Source organism: Spinacia oleracea, chromosome 5 (genome assembly GCF_020520425.1).
Source record: "Spinacia oleracea cultivar Varoflay chromosome 5, BTI_SOV_V1, whole genome shotgun sequence".
NCBI classification, from domain to species: Eukaryota; Viridiplantae; Streptophyta; class Magnoliopsida; order Caryophyllales; family Amaranthaceae; genus Spinacia; species Spinacia oleracea.
The window spans coordinates 8,257,568-8,278,989 of NC_079491.1; the positions used below are offsets into that span (position 1 = coordinate 8,257,568).

Genomic DNA, 21,422 nt, shown 5'->3' on the forward strand with positions numbered 1-21,422 from the left:
TGGTGGATCTCAATCTATCGTTTCGGTTTTTAAGTTTTCAACTTACGCCTTTTTTTGCTATAGATCTTTCATACCATTTTCTTAATTATTCGATTAGTTATTTTTTACGAAGTCTTGAAATAGGTATTAAGAAATTGGTTAAGATGCTTTCAAAAGAAGAAAAAAAAAGAGGTACGATAGTAAATATTAATTTCTCAATATCGACCTACATGCATTCTAAAAATTCACGCACGCATCGAGTGCATAAAAGACTAGTAATATAAAACACAACGTAAAAAACATTATAAAACGGACTAAAACGGGAAAGTGTAAAAATAATTTTGAAACGCAAGTCATATAATAATGATTTGATATAAATTAAATACAAATATCACATAATTTTAAATCAACTAATAGTCATATAAGAAGATAATAGAAAAGGACAATTATAGATTTTTTTATTTTTTTTTTAACACTTAAACTAATTCATTAATTTTAAGTCATACAACACTTATACAACATAAACCTAAAAACCTTTAAAAAAAACAGGATAAACCTAAAACCATAATCATGATAGTTGAGCATAACTTGGTAGGACATAAAAGGGGTTGGGGGAAATGCCGAAATGGACATAATTTTGAAACATGATTATGTAGATGGCAAAAAGCAAATGCAGATACCAATTGAGGTTGGCATGAGTGGTTAAGGGCTTCTTGTTCCTTAACCAAGGTCTCGGGTTCGAGCCTTGGGAATGGAAAAATCTCAACTGGGATGGATGCTGCCCATTGAGGTACCCATGCAAACTCCCACGCGAGATTAGTCCACTCGCTGAAGGCGGTGGGAACTCCTCGTAGTAGAACCCAAAGAAGCAAATGCAGGTTAACCACTAGCAATAAGAACAATGTCAATAACACCACACAAAAAGCGACCAAAACCACCTTGATCATGATCATCACTTGTACTCTTCCCTGACAAGCACCCAACATGAAGATGAACATTACAAATTTCACAAACATACCTCCAACTTTTACATGATTTGTCACAAACATCACATTTCCTAGATACCATTAGTTGAAGCTTCAATGTATGAGGAGGATGAATGGTATGATTTGGCAAATACTCAGGTAACTGACTACAAACAGGATGCACGAAAAAACTGCATTCTTTACACCTGTAAACCACCCCTTTGATATGGTTTTGACAAAGGTGACATTTGTGGAAAGGAAGTTTGGGTTTCTTCATTAGTTGGAGAATGTGTTGTGGGTGTGCAAAGGAAGCTGAGATCGTGTCTGGGCAAGTCCTGCAGGTGGGATGGATATTGACATTGCATTTCTCACATTTGGTATCGAGAGCCTTCTCCCTCACACTTGCAGGATTTGCACACGAATGCTGCGTATTTGTAGACTTCCTTTAATGGATGTTTTGTGTGTTTCTTGTGTTGGATCCATTTAGCTTCACCTGAGCTAAACATGGGTGCTTACTGCTTATGCAAAGGGGGTTGGGTTGGGTTGGGTTGGGTTGGGTTGAGGGTTGACAGGGTAGGGTTCCTTCTTTTATACAAGGGGTAGAAGTCCTATGTCCCAATTACTTGTCCCACTACCCACTATGTGTGGTGTGGCTGTGTGCCTGTGTCCTGTATGATTTTTACTCAAGTATTACATCAGCGCGATTATATCAGCGTGATTACATCAGCAAGAATGGTAAAAAAAGTAATGTAACAAAATAATTTTATTGATATTTGAATGTTTGGGTACAATATCTGTTCCGCGGTTGACGGTGACACGTGTATGACACTGGATTTGGTTTTAGGGTGACAGTCGTTTGATGACGTCAACCTAAGTTTGAGTTTAAGGTGACAGTCGTTTGATGATGTCAACCTGAGTTTGAGTTTAATGTGACAGTCGTTTGATGACGTCAACCTGAGTTTGAGTTTAGGGTGACAGCCGTTTGATGATGTCAACCTGAGTTTGAGTTTAGTGTGACAGTCGTCTGATGACGTTAACCTGAGTTTGAGTTTAGGGTGACGTCCGCTTGATGATGTCAACCTGAATTTGAGTTTGGCTAAGCAGTCGGCACAAATTTGATGTGTTTATTGACTACTTTTAGAGAGAATTCCCATATAATTTATAGGCTCTTGAGAATAATGAAATTCTAGTCCCCGCTACTGAAGTAGAAGAATAGTATTTATAAGAGATGGAGACTCCTTTATTGGACTTGATAGGTTTGGGCTCGGGCCTATTTTGTTACTTGAGAGTCTTTACCCTGGTCCATTTGATTTGTTTATTTTTGGGCTAATAACATGGACTAGCCCAAATGTTCACGACCCAAATTGCATTTGATTGGTTCGGACATTTAGTTTAGGTGGGCTTAAATAATTAAAAATGGATTATAATATGATTTCGGTCCAAATTAATTAATTTAATTAATTTGTAATGCACTATAAATTTTTAGTGTCTACACATATGTTTGACTAAAACATACAAAAGTAAAAAGAAAAATATATTGTTTAAAATTATGATTAAAAACTATTTCACTTTTTTCTATTGGAATTTTTTTGATTATATGAATAGCCTCCAAACTAAATAAAATCTTCACTAAATTTATATGAATATTGGTAATGCATTTTCTGGAAAATCTTTTGTTATTAGCAATAAAGTAATGAATATAATATAATACGAATTGAAATAGAAAATACACAAAAATATAACCTAATTCGAACAAGGAAATTCATGAAAAAAAAATAGTACTCGCCGAAAAAAATACTTCACGACGTGAAAACTCTGATTAGGAGAGCTCCTAAATTTCCGACAAGGGAAGAGGTAAGCAATGGAGTGAGAGAAGATCAATTATTATAGAGAGAATTTTTCTTTATATTTTTATTTCTCTTTTGAGGAGAATTGACTGTTAAATTGTGTTCTAAATATTATATTTAGTATTTGACTTTTTTGTCAATTGAAATAAAACTTTATAATTTTTATTTGAAGTATGGTTAAGGATGAGTTAAGGGTTAGTTAAATTACTTGAAAACTAAAGCTAGACCCCAAAAGGTGAAAGAAAAAAAACTTAGACCCCAAAAGGTGAAAGAAAAAAAACTTAGACCCCAAAAGGTGAAAAAACTAAAAACTTAGACCCTAAACGTTTCCTTACCTCTGGTTTATAGTTATGATTATTTATTGTATGTTTTTGTTATGTGTGTCTTTTGGGTTATTTTATTTTTTTTTATTTTTTTTAATATGGGTGTCTTTTGAGTTTTCTCTATTTTAATTATAAAAAATATAGGAAAAATGTAGATGAATGAGGTGATGACACATGTCATTTTGTCACCTATGGTTACAGTTTTTAAATACTATGTATAGATGGTACTTCCTTTTTTGTCTTTTAGCTATTTGTCTTTTAGCTGATATATGTGTTGCCACACATATCTGATATCCGAAAAAACGACCCCTTCAGATTAGTCAGTTATCTTTGGTCTTCAAGTTCGTCTAGGTCGAAAGGTGTATCTTTTATCGTTCGGCTAATCATTATCCATTGTAGTCTATTCACTAAGTTTTCTTGGAACCGAGACTGAATAGTTTGAGGTTAGAGTGTAGTATCGTTGTGTTCTTTTCGATTTCATTTCGTTTATCTCGTAGTCATGTATTTCATCCGAAAAGGGGAATCACCCGAAAGGGTGAGTTAGGTAGTCCGCCTAGTTTTCTTTCCTTATAAAAAATATTAAAAGAAATTATAAGAGTAGTACTTAAAAAAAGGATAAGATCACTACAATTAAAAGTAATTGGGACTAAAAAAATAATTAGTCTAATTGAGCCCACAAAGTGGGAAAATTAGCGAAGCATGATCTGTTTTAATAGAATAACCCTAGTAGCCTAATTGATTAGTGCCACTTTTACTCCAAAAGATCTAAAACTGCCGACTATATCCTCCTTTTCAAAGCCGAAAATCGGAGTCAAAGCTGGGCATGGGTCGGGATAGCACATAGGCTGCCAAGCCCGGCATGACACGAGTCTGTTGTAAATTCGACTCGGCATGGGAGGCACCACAATGGCCATGCGTGGAATCGTTTAAGAAATTTGATACGAGCCCGACAGGCTGACCCTCACATCAGCTCAATTATTTTTTAAGTAATTAGCAATAAATCTTAGTAACAGCTAGCACGACACGATCCGACCCGGCATGGCAAGCGGATGGGCCGTGCATGGTCTCATTTATGGACGAGTCACAAGAGTGGCATGAACCCAGCCCGACACGACCTTCCCTTGGACCGTTCAGGCACAGCCCGTTAGAACACGAGCCATGCTAGCCGGCACATAGGCCTACACGGCCCGATATGTGTCCATCTCTAGTAGCAGTTTATCATCCACATTTCCTGTATCTTTGTCATGACAAGCTTATCAGCTGTAATCAAAAGCATAACACAAGAGCTTATTTAGACTTCTTCATCTAACAAAACAGCTGAGACGGGAAATGAACCTTGATAGAAGCTGTAGTACAAGGTCTGTTTATTTTTAGCAATAATAGAAACCAGAACCACATTCATTCTGTATACTACTTTGTTGGCAAACGGGCGTTAATCACTTAACCAAATTCTTCAAACTAGAGAACTCTTCCTTATTATTTGTTGGAAAAAGAAGCAAAAAACAGAACTACAAAAGTACAGAGCCAAAGCGCCAAAGAATTTTGTATGCTACAAGCTCTTGAAGGTGACATAGTTGGGCTGCTTATTCAGGTACAAAGTACCAACCAGATAGAACCAGCCAAAATCACAGGAATGTAACACAAAACTCATGCTAGATCGTACCCTTCAGCTTTCCTGCTTTTTAGCTTCCCCTCGCACAGTAAACCTAACAAAGATCTCATAGCAACAGCCTACAAGCAAGACGGCAAAAGGCATTAATGGTTAGATGCAACGTGAAGCTACAGCAACGAAGTCCAATGATAGCAACTCTGAAGAAGATAAAGTGACTTTTTGACAAGTATTTGAGAAATTCTTTTACGGCCTGTTTGGTAGCCGGTAATAAATGGTGGGAATGAGAATGAATGTAACTTTTATTTGGCAAGAAAATAACATCATATGTCCATGGTAATGAAATTTTGTATGTGTTTTTCTTCATAAATTTGCATTCCCACCTAATACCACTCCTCAGATGGTAATGGATGGTAATGAAAATTTATAAAGAAAAAGAGATAATTTTGAGCGAACTAGCATTACCATGAGAATGGATATTGATTTTCCTTACAAATTTACATACAAATTCATTCCTGTTGACACCATTTATGACCGGCTATCAAACGCGCCGTTAGTAGATAAGAATGATCACTGAATTACATATAGCTGCCAGGACATTTGCAAAAGAACCTAGGGAAATGGAAGCCTAATAGGACTAAGCACCTGAACAAAGTCACAAACTAGAAACAGAATATTAAAGCGATGTATTCAGATGCCATTATCCAGAGTGGTGATTTAGGCCCTCCAAAAGATTACATTGCTACGGCCTCTGTTTATGATATGAGAGCAAGGATACTGCAATTATCCACAGTCTAACCTCTTCCAAATCCTTTCTATAAAAACTAAAAGAACCCCTTTTTTATAAGTAATAAAGAGATAACACAAGTTGGAAGGTCATAGTGTAGGACAGTTTTGTTAAAGGCGCAAAGTGTCTACAAGCTCTGAAGCTTACTGACAGTTTTTCTCATAGACATAAAATGGAAGATGTTTTCCGCTTCTAATTTTACCACGTTAATTAAGAACATTGAATAAAACAAATTACAGCCTGCAGGCTGCAGCTTGCAGCAAGGGAGAAATTATCTGATGCTAAGGAAACAGTATCAATCTTAAGAAGACAGAAAATAGCCACATAGTCTTGCAGCGTAAAATTAAACACTAAAGTTAGCTAATCAGCAACCCTTCAAGATGGTAAGTAGTGCACAAGTCATTGTACTTTTTTAAGGTTATCTATCACATCAGCTTCCTCCCCCACCCCCCTAAACAAAATACCCCCAAGGTAAAGGAAGACACGAAAAGAAAACCAAGGAAATTCAATACATCTCAAATTACTCTTAGAGAACAGAAGCATACCGGCCACAACAATGATTTTGAGAACATTTCCCACTTTTTTAATTTGCTTTACGCTCTGAGTACTTGACTTGAACCGATTCAATGCTGCATCCTTTTCCAACAGCTGTGAGGAGATTAGATAACTTTATCAGAATGCAATGGAAAATCAAATCTTCAAAATCTTATACGACTTATCCCTGCAGCCATGGAATCACGTGTTCGTAAAGTGGAGACAGATATTATCTATGAAGAAAGCATTGCTGTAGGGTGTAAACAAGCTTTTCAAGCTATTATGGGAAATAGTTATAAAATAGTTCAGAGTTAGTTCACCAATCCTCAACTGACAATCACAAATACTCTGTACAAAATGAGACTAAGGAAACTAAGAAGCAAATTTGAGGGGCGCTAACCAGAAAGAGAATAAAAACTGTAGAGCGGCAAAAAATTTACAAAATTTGTCCTTCATTCCATGAAGGATCTGTTTTATAGCAGCTTTGAGAAGGCTAATATTTCCAAAAGGGTCATATCATATCAGGGGCGGACCCAGGAATCTATAAATGGGGGTCTAAAAAATTTATGGTTTTTTACTTTCTAATTTCTCGTATTTGCTTCTTTTAGGGGGTTAAAGTGGATTGGTATGTAGTAGAAATATTAAGAACGCCATAATAAAATATATGAAGGATTTATGAACTTTAATTTTGGATTTTCATAACAATAAAACTCAACACCTAGTCCAAATTGCAACAATAACTTAGCGCGATTTCAATTTACAATTGATAAAACGAGTTTTTCATACTTTGACGGAGATTACCTTTATTACAATAATTGCCACTAAACAAATAGCACACCATGACACTAATAAAAAAGGAACATCATTTTTAACGCTTATGGAGAATTACGCTATTATATAAGATTAAATTAATTAACCCTATAAGTCTAAAAAACATACAACTATAAGACTATAAGTCTATAAAAGTGGAGTATAAAAAAATATTACTATTTTTTTGTGTTTTTGTAAAAGCAAAATCATGAACCATTATAGGAAAAATATATAAAAAAAACAATGAAGGAAAAACGACTTGCAAAGGGAAAAGGAAAAATAAAATAAACATGAAGAATTTAGAAGATCTACGAAGGACAAGTAAAAGACAAAAAAAGGGAAAAAAAATGAAAAAAAAGGAGAAAAAAACACATTTAATATCCTTTTAGGAGGATTTGAACCCTGGCAACATGTGTAACATAGAATTCAAGTAACCATTATGCTACAAGTGTATTTCATTGTCATCAATGTACGTTAATTACAGATAAGTTAACTATTTTACGTGCAATTAATTACCCTAATATTAATTTTACAATTTTTTTTCAAAAAGAATGGGGGTCCCTTTGGACCCCTCCGGGTATCCGTAGGTCCGCCCATGTTTCATATAGAGAGGAAAACATAGAATTGACATGAAGAAAACTGCATCAACCAAACAGACTGCGAGAGTAAAGATAATGAGATCAAAATAAAGAACACTTATTAAATTACTTTCATCTGCACCAAGTAGTTTGAGTAAGTTTCCTTCGAATCCCAAATATAAGTCATTCTATACTACTAATGCAATATTAAACTTTAATTTACAAATCAAAATAATAGTACATCATTTTTTAATATCAATGCAATAATCATTTTCATATTTCAATGAAGTATAGAATGCTAGTCCAACAACACCAATGTGGTTCCAACCAAATCTAATGAACTATTAATATGCATGACTACTGCTAAATGAGTTAATTCGGACGGGAAGGAGAAAAATAATTCTAATTTCCATCAAAAGAAAAGAAAAACTATGTAAGATGCCTTAACCTCTAGGGACAGGAAAAATGAGAGATGAGTAGATGAATATCCATCGTTGCACCCGAAAGTCAAGAATATTGTCAGCAATTACTATCCCGCGGACCCATAATATAGATTTACAAAGGGAAGCTGAATGTTCTAGACTCAATCTTTGGGAACAAAAAAGCTGTTACACAGTCAAATGGCCTCTTTGTTGCACGGGTACAAGTCTTGGGTTCAGAGGTTTCATACTTCACCCCCACAGTATCAAAAGCCTACACAATGCTCAGGAATTAAGAACTTGAACTGTAGAAAGTTGTAAGAGGTTGGTCATTATTCAGAATACCACAAGGTTTCAATAAAAAAGGTATCATAAACTAAACTCTAAATGGCCACTTTGATATACTGCTCAAGGACTGGAATCATACCGGAATGGAAAGTTGTGGTAGTTGATCTTTTTTCAGAGTTAACCACAAGGTTCACTCACAAAGATGTATCATATTCTACAAGGTAATTTTGATATAATTCCATAGTGGATTCCAAACCCAGAAGCACTATTATTATACTGTTGACTCTGCAACAGCTGTGAACAGACAGAGGGAATGGGTTATAAATGAACACGCCAATTGTTTCGTACTTTTGAGAGAGAAAACAAGCAACAATCTCCCATCTATTCTTTCCTTGTAGGTTCTCTGATGTTCACCAAATACTCCAGGTGTAAAAATGAACAAGCCAGCATGTGCTTTTTATTTTTATGTCCGTTCAATGAATGTTATAGCCTCTAGGTGTCCTAAAAAAGGGCTTTTAGCGTGATCCAAACTATTTTCTTAAATTCAGAATGCCTACAACTACGAAGAGAACTAAAATAGATATCCTTTATTGAATAAGGTTCAGTATCTCTCTTAGAGTCTTAGACATTCACTCTGAAATAGAAATTCAGAATCTAAAGGAGTACCAAACTACCAATACTATTATCTGCATTTAAGTACCACTTTTCAAATATGTTTACCAAACCAGTGAAATCTACTTTTCAATTGATGAAATACCTTTAATCATATTAGTTCTAGAAATCATATTTTAGCTGATTTTTTTCTATTCTTCTCTACTCCTAAGAGTAAGTTCCAAGTCCCACGAGTGGGATCCCCTTTTAACAGTTCACCATTTGCCCAAAGAACCAGGGTGAAAGAACCAGGTTGAAGCCAGCAGAGAGAGCTCAGTTTTCCCAAAAAAATGGTTTCAATCTAGTTTCCAGCCGACTGCTGAGCTCACTCTGGCTCAGCAGCATTACCCAGGTTGCGAGCCACCTTCTGATTAGGATTCCTGTTTAAGTGGGTAAACAAAGAGCTCCTTATTCAAGACTACAGAATATAGCTTGGAGCAATGTCGAGTTCTTTTGGAGAAAAAAGAAAAAGTAACACAGGGCTTTCTGACACACAGCAAAAACTCAGGATCTAACGATATATTTTTCAAAAAGGGGGTTTCAAATTTGAGCTGAAACAAAGGTGTAAGGAGGCATGTAGTTCAAAATATATTATGAAGTACGGTTTGGGTTTTGGTATCAAACTCATGGGTCTAGAATGTGGGACCTAGAAACACAAACCTACAAGCAGCTACTCAGGAATTTATTTACAGGCCACTAATACTCCTACAACTCAAGATCTGCTTATTGGCCGGCTTACTGCCTTAAATTTTAACAAGAACGCTACAAATGCCAAGGCACTCTTCTAATGTTGACACTTAGCTCTGGATCCAATGAGCTGAGGGCACCAAGAAAATTCATGTTAACCAAATCCATTCCTTCTGTTCTCCATTTCCTTGTCCATTTTAAGAACAGCTTGTTGATTGACGAATAGAAACCAGAATTCAGTAATATAATAGCAAGTATGTGTTCCTTAATAGACAATGGGGTGTCAAATAATCTAAAAGCATTATTGTGAACCCTAGCGCCTTAAGTCAATGATCCATCCACCTCCACAGCTCTACCTCTCACCTTGCACCCTAAACTTGATGTGATGCACTTTGGTGCACCAATATACACTGCCCTTTTATAGCAAATCTCATATTTTTCCAGATGCCACGTCTCTCCTCATGATGCTACTGAGTTGGATAAAGCATTGTAATGATCTTTGTGGTCCAATTATCTCAAGGATCTTATGCCCCATTACCTGCAAGAACACATTCCCTCCCCCCTCCATCTAGTCTGGCTACCTATAACTGGGTCTATTTAGATTTTTGGTGGTTCCTAGACTTCCTACTTTGTTGGAGCCTGGACAGCTTTAATATAGAGCATACAACAAACACCGTGAGAAGAGTAGACTGAGGATGGACATTACCAGGAAACAAACAAGCAAGTCTGTCTTTTTTATCCAAAACATCAATACAACTTAATCATCAACCACACTTCCTGACTACATTTCCAAACCTCAATTCCCCCACTTCCTCTCTATAATCATCAAGCCTCCGCCACACAGATCATCCTCAATCTAAACACAATAAACATCTATGCTATAACCAATTCAACATCTAAGCTATTAAATCATCACCAACAACTTTAATTAAATCCCAAATTCTAATAACAACAACTTGAATCATTCCAATTCCATCCACTCCACACAGCAGCAAGAAACTAATTAAATATAATCAATCTCAAATTCTAACATAATAGTATTCAACTATTCAAGTACTCACTCGATAATCACATCGACAAATCCGACGAAATGAAAAAATTGATGCAAAATCAAGGAGATTGAAAAAGAGGAGAGACAACATACATCTTTCTCACGCTCCCCGAGCTCGATGTGGAAATTCCGGCTCGGCTGCGCGAACAAGTTATCTGTCCTCTATAATTCAGAAATATAATACTCATATTACGAAGAGTTGTTTGCAATGAAGACTATGAATCGCATTTGATTAAAAAGGGAGTTGAGTGTATGAGTTACCTGAGGATGAGATCGTAGATGAGAGAGAACTGAAGATTTGAGAAAAGACGCCATTAATGGAATTCAATTTGCAGCTTCTGAAAATCGCAGAGGAATTGGTAGTGAACAAAAGTCTTCAATTTGATGCCAGTTTTCCAGTTTCGTGTTCCTTTGTTTTTGCTTGGCTTTTTTGTTCCTTTTTTTTGGGTCTGGACTTTGGAAAAAGGACTAAGAATTAAGGGATGGGTAGAAATGAATCAGGCCCAATGGCCCAGAGTTTACGAGACCACCATGGTACTACCAAAATCTCTGGAGTCTGGACGATACTTTGGGAAAGGTGTATAATAAATTTATTGTACACCAAGATAACTTTAACCTTTTTTTGTAACTTTAACCTAATTTTGATTAACTTTTATATTAGTAAAAAAAATTGATAAATAAATATTTTAAAGGGTTAAATAATTAATTTTATATATTATTAGTTAGTTTGAAGAAATAAGTTTTACTAAAAAATGAAAAAATTTATCACTGAAAAATAGATAACTTTTACATATACATATTTAACTTTTAAGCATTTTGAGTTAACTTTTACTCCGGTATACAATATTTATTGTACACCCATTGTAAATAAGAATTTGTGAAAATAAAATTAAAAATTAAAAAATTTGGTTTTTTTTTGGCATCTAACATGCATTTGTGGATGTAAGCAGGTTGTACATCATTTGTCATTTATAACTCTCTTCTTGAAACAATTATTACTCACTTGGTAATTGTATAGTAAAGTATAACTGATTGTATGTTTCAAATCGACTCTTATTTTTTGAAATGGTAAGAATAAAAGAAAAAATACAAGGAGACCCTCCTCACGAGGGGAATACTTAATGGGTCAAAAGTGATAAATAGGGTACAAATTAGAATTATTATAAAGATAAATCTTAGACATTATCTTGGCTAGTAGATGCAAGGTGCTCAACATTGACAATCCAATCAGTTGCTCGTTCCGCTTCATGATACCAATCGTTTTAATCATTAAGGCTCTGTTCTACTCACCTTCTATCCACTTATTTCAGAAAAAAATTAGTTTAGATAGACAAGTTAAAAAGTACTAAAATAAATTTATGAGTTCGGTTCAATTCGGATAAAATAAGTTCGAGAAAAATGAGTAAATCACGTAAATATAATGCAACAGTATTTCATTGATGTCATAATAATCATTGGGCCTTTTGCACACAAATGTTTTACGTGGATCAATTGTTGCCACGTTTCAAAACCATAGGCATCAGAAAAATGTTCATAAACAAAACAAAAAGAAAAACACCATAACAATTAACAAACGTCCCTGAAAAATCAGTTATTTTCCCTCCCAAAATAAAAAACAATGGCGTTGAGAAGTGCAATTTCCATCGGAAGAAGACGAGCAAACCCAGTTTTATTTTCAGCAACTTCAGTCTTTACAAATTCCAAGTCTCTCCCTCATTCCCATCGTTCATTTCCTTTCCATGTAACCAAACCTGGTAAATTTCCATTCTGGTAACTTTTTTGATTATTTTGTTAAGAATTTGATCAATACCCATGTTTAATTTCATGGTAATTTCTCAAAAATACTAATTGTATCAGTTTAATTTGAAGGGCTTCAGCATTCGATTCGCGCTATTCAAGGAACAACCGTGAATCCAATAACACCAAAGAGAGATGAAGAGATGAAGCAAGATAACAATGATCAAAATTGGAAAATTAAAATGTTGTATGATGGAGATTGTCCACTCTGTATGAGGGAGGTAAAACAAGAAGAAAAAAATATCAATTTATTGATTTTTGTAAAATTTTATTTATGGTTAAATGGTAAATAATAGATTGGAAAATAATTTTGTAAAATAAATTTTATTTATTTTGTTGAAATTTCTTTGTAATTAATGGATTGGATGATTACTGATTAGGTGAATATGTTGAGAGAGAAGGATAAAGAAAATGGAGCTATCAAGTTTGTTAACATAAGCTCTGAAGATTACTCACCTGAGGAGAATCAAGGCCTTGATTACAAAATTGTAATTTTTCTTCTGTTTTTTTTTTCTTTTTTCATTTTCGTGATTGACTGCAATAAAAACTCGAAAAGTAACTGATGTTAGCTGTTTTAATTTTCTTGCTGTCAGGTTATGGGAAAAATTCATGCAATCCTCTCTGATGGAACAGTAGTAACAAATGTTGAGGTAATCAAAATCAGTTGTTTGTTTCTGAAATATAAATCTGAATCTGCAAACCTCTGAAACAAACATAGAACTAGTCTGACAATATTGACTGCAGGCTTTCAGGAAACTGTATGAGGCTGTTGGCTTAGGATGGGTTTACGCGATTACAAAATACAAGCCTGTAAGTCCTCTGCATCACCTGTTGTCGATATCGATGCTCTTAAATTTTATGTTAATGGAAGTTGGGAACTTTTCTTGGTCAGGTTGCCATTGTTGCAGAAGCAGTTTATGGTGTATGGGCCAAATATCGCCTTCAGATAACAGGTAGCTGATAATACCTAGTGAATACTCTTTTTTCATTCTACAGGTTACTGAACATTTGTTCCAAAATAAATGTATGAAGATCATGTTTTAATTCTTTGCTTGATAATGAATATATTTGCTGTTTCAGGCAGGCCGCCTATAGAACAGATCCTTGAATCCAGAAGAATGAAGAAGGTATACATAGCAGCTAGATAAATACCTTGTATTCTACAGCTTTTTCTTTTATAATATCTAGATTGAAAACACCATAGTTTTATGATTTTTTTATTGAGCATAAGTTTATGCCATTTGAACACCAAAAACTCCTAGAAAGGCGACATTCTTCCTTTACATGTATTTTTTGACAATCTCTTAGTTTTCCTGCTAAAAAAGAAAGAAAAAAATCATATTCGATACTCCTTAACTAGACTGACTTCTTTTCTGTACAGGATGAAGTGTGTAATGACAGCAACTCTTGTAAAATGTGAAGTTTTCAAGCGATCCAGGAATGATCAGGATGTCTAAAACAACACTTACCACCTACAATCAGAGACTCAGAAGCCCACTACTTTATATTTCATAGTTTTATCTTCTAAAATTAGCTGATGTATACAAAAAGCATTTCTATATAGTAGATCTAGATGAAACTTGAGAACCATATTGTAAAACTGATATGCCAATTCCACACATTACTATATGTATATACCTCTGTGCTTCACTTTTTTATCTGCAATGTCTGTAAGAACTTGTCTATATCCACCTCTGAGCTATCTCAAGCTACATGAATTCTTCTTCATTTCTTCGCCATTTCTCTGACATCGCTTCTTCTATCTGAAAAAGGGATTCAGAAAAGTAAACAGAGATGTGAAGTAAAACTACATAATTAGTCCTAAAACAGCTGATATGCCAATTACAGATTACTCTACCAATCTAGCAAGTTGAATGACAATGTTTCAACTAACAACTTATACGATAAAAAGTCAGATACAGCAATAATCTAACGTGCTCTTCAAAATTATTTGTTTACAGGCCCCTCGTATTGATCAGGTAATACTTCCTCCATTTGATCCCGAATCCCTGGATCTTTTTTACCTTTCAAGTTTTGTATGTAACCTCCAGTTTTCATCATTACAATGCTAATATTCATGCTTCACAATTTCTAGCCACAGTCAATATGCCTCTTTTTTTATTTTGCAGAACATGAAAATATTTCGGAAAGTGTTTCTGACAGTTGTGATCAAATGATACTTTGTAGAATTACAGTACACACTAGGATACATGAATACAAGCATACCTCACTTTCCAGTTGTGCAAATGTATTGATAAAAACCCCATCATTTTCCTCTACATTAGAAAACTGATCCATGATTAACCCAAGATACTCAGAAAGCTCCAAAGGATACACGATAAAACCAGGAAAATCAGAAGACTGAACCTCAGGAAGTCCGGCCAAAACCAGAAATCTATCAGGCGTCAGAGGCAGAGTAAGAAGACCGCGATGAAGGAACCAATACAAGGAACAAACAGAAGCACAATTAGTAAAACAAAAAACTGCTTTACAAATCCCCATTTCCTTAGCCACATCAAGTGCCCAAGGGAGTAAAGAATCATAAACCAAACAGTCAACAGGACTGCAGAATTTTCTGAATGTCAGAATTAACTCAGTTAAGTAGGCTTGTAGACTATGAGCTTGCTTGAACCCACCTTCATCAAACCCATTTTGAATGGGCTCAATGGTTATGCCGGGGCCTTGGATGGCAGTGGCAGTTCCTCAATATTATTCAAACTACGTAAAATTTTAAAGATAGTTTCTCACAAATACTCATTTTGGGATAGTTTCTCACAAGAACTCGCTTCTTATTCTTATTCTTTCCCGTGAGAGCACCTTATTCCTCTTTTTCTAATTTTCATCGAGAATGGAGCATTTGGAGAATAAAACGCTAACGAAAGATTCAATACCAATCCCTCCAAACACATCCCATCAGAGATTAAAGGGACAAGAATATAGTAGAGATCATGTTATATAAAAAAATTACTGCATAAACAAAAACTTAGCTACTCATCTTCATCTTTGAACTCTGATCAATATGAAGCAATTATTGTTTTTTCATCTTACTGTGAGCCTCGACTTAAACACAACGCTCAGCGGGCTCTGCTACTCATAGAAATGCTTCTATACAAAGTACTAGCTCAAAAGATTGTGACTTCAATCACAGCACCTGATTTTTAAACCTGAGTTTTCGGAATAGGGCTTCAATATTTACAAAATCCCGTCTCGCCAGTCGCCACTGTAGGAAAAACTGCCCCTAAGATCACCGTCTTCCGGGTCCTGGCCAATCATAAAGCGAAACATGTACCTCTTAATTTCTCCAATATTAACCCTCGGGATTTGCCAAAATATACGGGTGATATATACAACCATCAGAACCTCCCACATAATGAAAGTACAGGAAGTCCCGGCTGAAGGAACTTCTAGATCCTGTATTTGCAATCAATCTAACGATATCTTTGTATCGTGGGGCAGGGTGTTCTCCTCGTAACCACTTGCCTCCTAACCCGAAACCATCTTAGAATACTCGAAAGAACTCTCCACCTTCTGTAAGCTTGTCCCCTAACAGCATGAGCTGGAGAATGAGGCGTTATAAAGCCACTAAATGCACTCTGTAAATCAGTCTGGGAATCCAAACCCATGTTTGTAGACTGAATAGTGGGGTAATCAATGTCCATAAACCCTAGATGTTCATCATCAGGGAAAGCTTGTGACATGGAATGAGAGGGGCAGAACATGGAACTACTGATTTGAACCGGGATATCAAGTGCCTGGTCGAATCTCAGGTCTAAACCATCTAAACCATGCAGCGGAAAATCATCTGGGCTGCCCAAGCATCCCAGTGAATAGAGAGGAGAGAAATTGTCAGGAGAAGATATGCTTGTTTGTGCATAATCGATACTGTTAGTGTTTATCCTTTGTGAACTCAAAACCTTGCTATTATCTGTAGTCTCTGTACTCAGAGGGCTTGCAGTTTGTGAAGACATGCCGACGAGGGAGTTCATGTCTTCAAATGAGATCACTCCATCCCAGTGTTGAAATGCTTCAGTTGCCATTCTTTGTGCATCAATCTGGAAAAGGAAATTTATCACAATTATGTCAGAAATAAAAAATAACATACAACTATGGCATATTGGCATGTCATATTTTATGGGGTAGCCTACCTTGTCGTTTTCAGATAGCTTATCAAGGGGAACATACTGGCTTTCCGAGTAAAATCCAATTACTTGTCCCACAACATTGAAGACCACACCATTCCTGTGTTGAGACACGGGTGAATAATACAAGTATACTCGGTTGTCTAGTACACATGTCCGAGCATGTTCTATGGTTATTTCCCACATCTTGGCAGACATACCAGAGCCCAGAATCTGAAAATATGACAACAACTGATGAGAAAAAAATCATGCTTGCTTAGGCGCAAGAAAAATGCACAAAGAACTCAAGATATACGTATACCACGTTACACGGTCCAGCCTAGGACTTGTGCTCTTGCTGAAAAGTATAAGATTCCAAGAATAGGTTTTATACGGTTGGCAGGAACCGGGTTCCGGGTAGATTCCATTCTAACCAGAGTGAATAGTTTCAATCACATTTTATCACAAGATAGGGAGAGGAAAACCAAGAATCCGATTTAGAAGGGTGTTCCACAAAGAGTCTTAAAATATAAAAAATTATGTGGTCTGATAATGTAATAGTCTCAGACTCTCAGTAACTGTTTACTACATGGTTGACACTCAGATCCCATCAGCTGAAGTGCAAGATATGGACATATTCAAACATATACACCAAAATACCAAATACACATGAAAGAAAACAATATAGTGGAAAATTTTGTCAAACTTTGAAGTCTAAGATTCTTACATTCCTGAGCCGTGCAGGATCCAGATGGAGCAAAATCAGGAAGTCCTTCACTGACCTTACTCTTTCTATGCTCAATCGTTTGTGGAATGCTCCATCTTTTCCAATCTTTTCCAGTCGCCAAACTTCATCAGTCAGAGATGGGGGATGATGTTTCTTATACACTGCAATGAGGTCCAAAAACTTTCTCAGACAACGAGGTAATTAAAAAAGTTGCTTTTATATAACATTCATCAATATATATTTTGTGTTTAATCATCATCAAACATCAACTGAACGAGCACATAATGTAACAATAATTTGCACATCAGTAGACGTAACAATAACTTGCACATCAGTAAGCAGATTCACATAAAAACTGTTTGAGAAAAAACCAGTTGATCATTTAGAAACAATCTCTATACTAGTCTTAGTTAATTGCAGGTCAGGATGCATTACATGGAACCTCCCTAGATGTCAAATGGCGCCAACAATAAAGTGATTAAAAAAAAACTGTATTATAAGCGTGATATATGCTACCTGATATAAGTAGATGACAGTCATGACACTACTCAAAGAGCAGACAGTTAAGTAGGTTAGTGGAATATTAATAAATGTATATACACATATGAATGCTCTCGAGCTAATTACCATGGTTTCGCATCATTGTAACTTTTTTTCTAGTAATCGATCTATGTGTTTCGTGGGAAATATATGAAGTGATTTAAGTATTCCTGTATAAAAAAGAAAATTTTAAAGAGATCTAGGTACTCACACTCTCCACGATGATCCCTTACAATGAAGGATTCTGTCTTTGCTTCTCTAATCCTAGCTCCATCGGAGTTTCCAATCACTCTTGCCCCTAGTCTGAATCTACGGCTCCTTGTCCAACTTGAATTATCTGTAAAAGATATTTCACCAACAGAACCAATGCCCTCTTTCAGATAGACATTTGCATCTCCTGTAAGAAGAGGTTTCTTCCCTTCCCGTTCTCTCACAATGTTGTTTTTAAATTCTTCTAATGTCCAGTTTTCTCCCTCATCACCATCAAAGTCACCTTCAAGAACTACAATTTCTACTTTTGCTGATGATTCCTGAGCATTCTGGACAACTTCATTAGTAGCAGCATCTGTAAGAACCACTTTAATTGCAGACCCATCTTCTCCTTCAATTCGAGTTCCAGTGAACACCGGAAGAGAGAGTGTACTCAAAAACTTTAGCTGCAGGTTTCTTGATTCAAAAGTAAATACATCTTCATCGGAATTCCTAAGGGTAACATGGAGGAATTAATTAAAATCATTTCATTAATACCACAACGAGCCTTTAAATAACGTCATACTTACCGCTTCAAATTCATGACATGCTTCCTTATTGCTGACTCCACCTCTTCCTTGACCTAAAAGAACGGGGGAAATCCATAAGTAGCCAAACATTTTAATAACATCAGAGACAAGTTTGACAAGATTGAGACATCCGCTACCTAAAGCCAGCAATCATCCCTAAAGTTCTCTCCACCCTCCAACTCTAGAGAAAACTTTAAAAAGGACACTAATGGCTTTTACATACGTGTATCTTCTTCAAAATGGTTAATGGTGATACATACATAATCAGTCTCAACAAAGCTCAGGGAAGTTGCTGGTCTAATATTGATAAAAGCTTTGAGCCCATAAGAATCTAGCATTTGTTAGAAAACCAAAAACCTTTTCATTTAAGTCGGCTTCACCAAAAGTTCCAAGCTAGTTGTTGGAGTATATTCTACGCTTAAATTTCACAATCTTCATAAGTCCAAGCCACTTTATGAACAAATTACTTAAGAAGCAATTAGCTTTAAACTTTAAAGTTGGCGTAACAACCATTAAGGTGTACTCACTGTAATGCAATACCATTGTCAGATAAGGGGGAAGAAAAACATAGCATCTATATTAGAAAGAACGGTAATAGAATCAAGGATAAACTAAAAACTACACATACTTCAAGATTGCCTAAATACCTCAAGTAAATGTGCGACAATCAACGGATAACATTGTAGTTTTAAGTGCACTTACAACTCTACGAAGCATAGGCTCCAATGCATTCTGGAAGCTCTTTTGTTTCATCACCTCCAGAACCACGCTAAAATATCAAGTAAAAGTATTGTTAGAAACTTCATCCACAACAGCTATCATGGAAAATCTTGAGCAATAAAGGCATTACAGAAAACAATTGAGTAGCAAATATACGCATGAATATATGGGCTCATAATCAGAAACAACTGCTCATGTCAATAGTCAAATTGCATCTATCCATTTCTAAGAAACAAAACTTAAGCTACAACCTAAAACATGGATGCGCATAAACCACATTCTGAAAGATGCAAAAAGCATAAGCAAAGCTTTCATAACAGAAGCCAAAATGGAAGTTCCATTTCCTTCTCCTCGGAATTCAGGCACTCCACTATACACGAGTGCTCCCTCTCACTTGAATGGAGTACAATAAACTTCTCAAGTACTGTAAATATCATTAAAATTTCATTTCCTTCCCCAGCTCAAGCATACACTTCCACAATCACTTTTTACATCCATGAGCTCTATAATGGATATCATGTAGCTTCTTCCCAAAGGGGAAACTATTCCATAACTACACTAGATAACTTCTTAGTTTGATTTTCATGATGATGCCACATCAATTACAAAAACATTTAAACACCATGGAAATCCTACTTTCTGATGCTAAGTGACTAATTAATAATTACAAATATTTCCTTTTTTAAAAGACTTCTCTACTTTGACAATGTAAACTGTTCCAGACTTCCAACAATGCTACTAGTTCTCTCTCAGTCTGACCCATTCACCTTGTTTTTCCAAACCCAGCTCTCACACCAACCAAAAAGATAAATACTTCGTATGTACTTATTGTAACCAATTTAGGAAACAAAACAACTTCCTCAAAACAAAAATGAATATGATTTCTCAGCAACATAGTGAAAAGGTTCTCTGATTATCCAAATTCATTCCCATAATCAAGACATGGCCACTAGCTCATTAGCCCAAAGATAGTAGACTAACACTACATCAAGCTAATTACCAAACCAAACAATGCCAACTACCCCATTATTCCCAAAATGCATAAGAAAAAATCCATGAAATACTATTGACTCTTAACTTGTACGCGCCTAAACCTAACCAGAAGATTGTTTATTGACGGAGGAATTATCATATGATTATCATAGTAAACATGAAATAATTATTGGTGCATGTATGTTTTCCTCAATTGGTATCATGTTTTCCATAACCCAGTCAAACCCAGTACCCAATTCCACACTACAAAACACACCAAAACAATCAAATTCACCATCAAAATAAACACAATAGAAAACCAAAACAAACAAAATTTTACCTTCTAAAAGAAGGAAGACTACTTTTCTGACGCTTATCATCAGGAATATGAAAACCCTCTAAATTCCCCTTATCAAAACCAAAACCAGAAGTAGAAGAAGAATCATCTTGAGTTCTTTTCTGAGACATTTCATCAAACACCTAGCGTGCAATAGTAAATCCCAGAAAACAACATGAAATACCAAACCAATTGTTGGTGGTATTTATAAGTAGCTGGGAAATTGAACAAGAACAAATAGAATCCAAAACTAGTTCTGTTGTTACTCGTACTACATCTCCATCTCCCCATAATCTGTCACACAAAAATTTAAACTCCGCCTTCTTCCTCAAGATTTGTGTGTTCTTTCGACAATAGGGGTTGTTTGGAAGGTATATAAAAGGGGGAATTTTTTTTTATTTTATCTGAATTTTTTAGTTTTTTTTTTTTTACTCAGAAGAATGGGAATTTTTGTTGGGGAAGAGAGTGGGGTGGGGTCCTTGGTAAGCGCGTTAAAGGTAGGGGGTAAAGAAAGGGTCATCCAAACCCGGCGTTATTCGTCTTTGAGGTTGACGTGTCATGCTGACTCATTTGTTTGTCCACGTCTGCTTGCATTACTAGGATGTCATATTAGAAGTACTAATCATATTTAAGAAAGTGGATTAGGCAATTTTAATTTATTATGGGTGAATTAGTAGGCAAACCATAGGGTGTTCTCTTCGCCGTATGAAACATAAACTTATCTGAACTGAATTGAACTGAACTGAACTTATTAGACTGATTGAATCTGATAGGACATGGCCAGACCTGATTGCAAAATACTTCCTTTATTCTTATTTATATGACACAATTGAGGTTTTGACATTATTCACACAAGCTCATTTGATTGCAATTTGTGATTTATACTTTAAAAAAAACATAGTCG

The 21,422-nt window shown here is 35.6% G+C and overlaps 4 protein-coding genes across 7 annotated transcripts; 1 reads left to right on the forward strand and 3 right to left on the reverse strand.

Annotated features, from left to right (window-relative positions):
- Window positions 1–4,432: 4,432 nt before the first annotated feature.
- LOC110788113 (succinate dehydrogenase subunit 7A, mitochondrial) lies at window positions 4,433–10,949 on the reverse strand. The gene is made up of 4 exons (XM_021992754.2): window positions 10,790–10,949; window positions 10,622–10,690; window positions 6,056–6,158; window positions 4,433–4,845 (listed from the first exon to the last, which is right to left on the reverse strand). Exons 1-4 carry the CDS (start codon window positions 10,841–10,843, stop codon window positions 4,781–4,783), a joined length of 291 nt encoding a protein of 96 aa, XP_021848446.2. The 5' UTR covers window positions 10,844–10,949; the 3' UTR covers window positions 4,433–4,780.
- A 444-nt stretch (window positions 10,950–11,393) lies between these two features.
- On the reverse strand, window positions 11,394–15,098 carry LOC110788112 (mogroside IE synthase). 4 transcript variants are annotated; one of them, XR_008922244.1, is made up of 3 exons: window positions 14,552–15,098; window positions 13,964–14,088; window positions 11,394–11,828 (listed from the first exon to the last, which is right to left on the reverse strand). XR_008922244.1 is itself a non-coding variant. In XM_021992753.2 (2 exons), exons 1-2 carry the CDS (start codon window positions 14,825–14,827, stop codon window positions 14,035–14,037), a joined length of 330 nt encoding a protein of 109 aa, XP_021848445.1. In that variant the 5' UTR covers window positions 14,828–15,098; the 3' UTR covers window positions 13,809–14,034. The 4 variants fall into 4 exon arrangements, 1 of the variants encoding a protein (XP_021848445.1); XR_008922243.1 differs by lacking the exon at window positions 11,394–11,828 and adding an exon at window positions 13,391–13,641; XR_008922242.1 differs by lacking the exon at window positions 11,394–11,828 and adding an exon at window positions 13,393–13,638.
- LOC110788111 (uncharacterized protein At5g50100, chloroplastic) lies at window positions 12,057–13,983 on the forward strand. Its single transcript, XM_021992752.2, has 8 exons — window positions 12,057–12,282; window positions 12,398–12,546; window positions 12,706–12,813; window positions 12,919–12,975; window positions 13,070–13,135; window positions 13,218–13,278; window positions 13,406–13,452; window positions 13,707–13,983. The coding sequence occupies exons 1-8, from the start codon at window positions 12,147–12,149 to the stop codon at window positions 13,743–13,745; spliced, it is 663 nt and encodes a 220-aa protein (XP_021848444.2). The 5' UTR covers window positions 12,057–12,146; the 3' UTR covers window positions 13,746–13,983.
- Window positions 15,099–15,252: 154 nt separating the features above from the next.
- On the reverse strand, window positions 15,253–20,948 carry LOC110788110 (calmodulin-binding protein 60 A). The gene is made up of 7 exons (XM_021992751.2): window positions 20,522–20,948; window positions 19,192–19,258; window positions 18,490–18,542; window positions 17,922–18,412; window positions 17,171–17,331; window positions 16,471–16,677; window positions 15,253–16,377 (listed from the first exon to the last, which is right to left on the reverse strand). Exons 1-7 carry the CDS (start codon window positions 20,647–20,649, stop codon window positions 15,754–15,756), a joined length of 1,731 nt encoding a protein of 576 aa, XP_021848443.1. The 5' UTR covers window positions 20,650–20,948; the 3' UTR covers window positions 15,253–15,753.
- Between the last annotated feature and the right edge of the window lie 474 nt (window positions 20,949–21,422).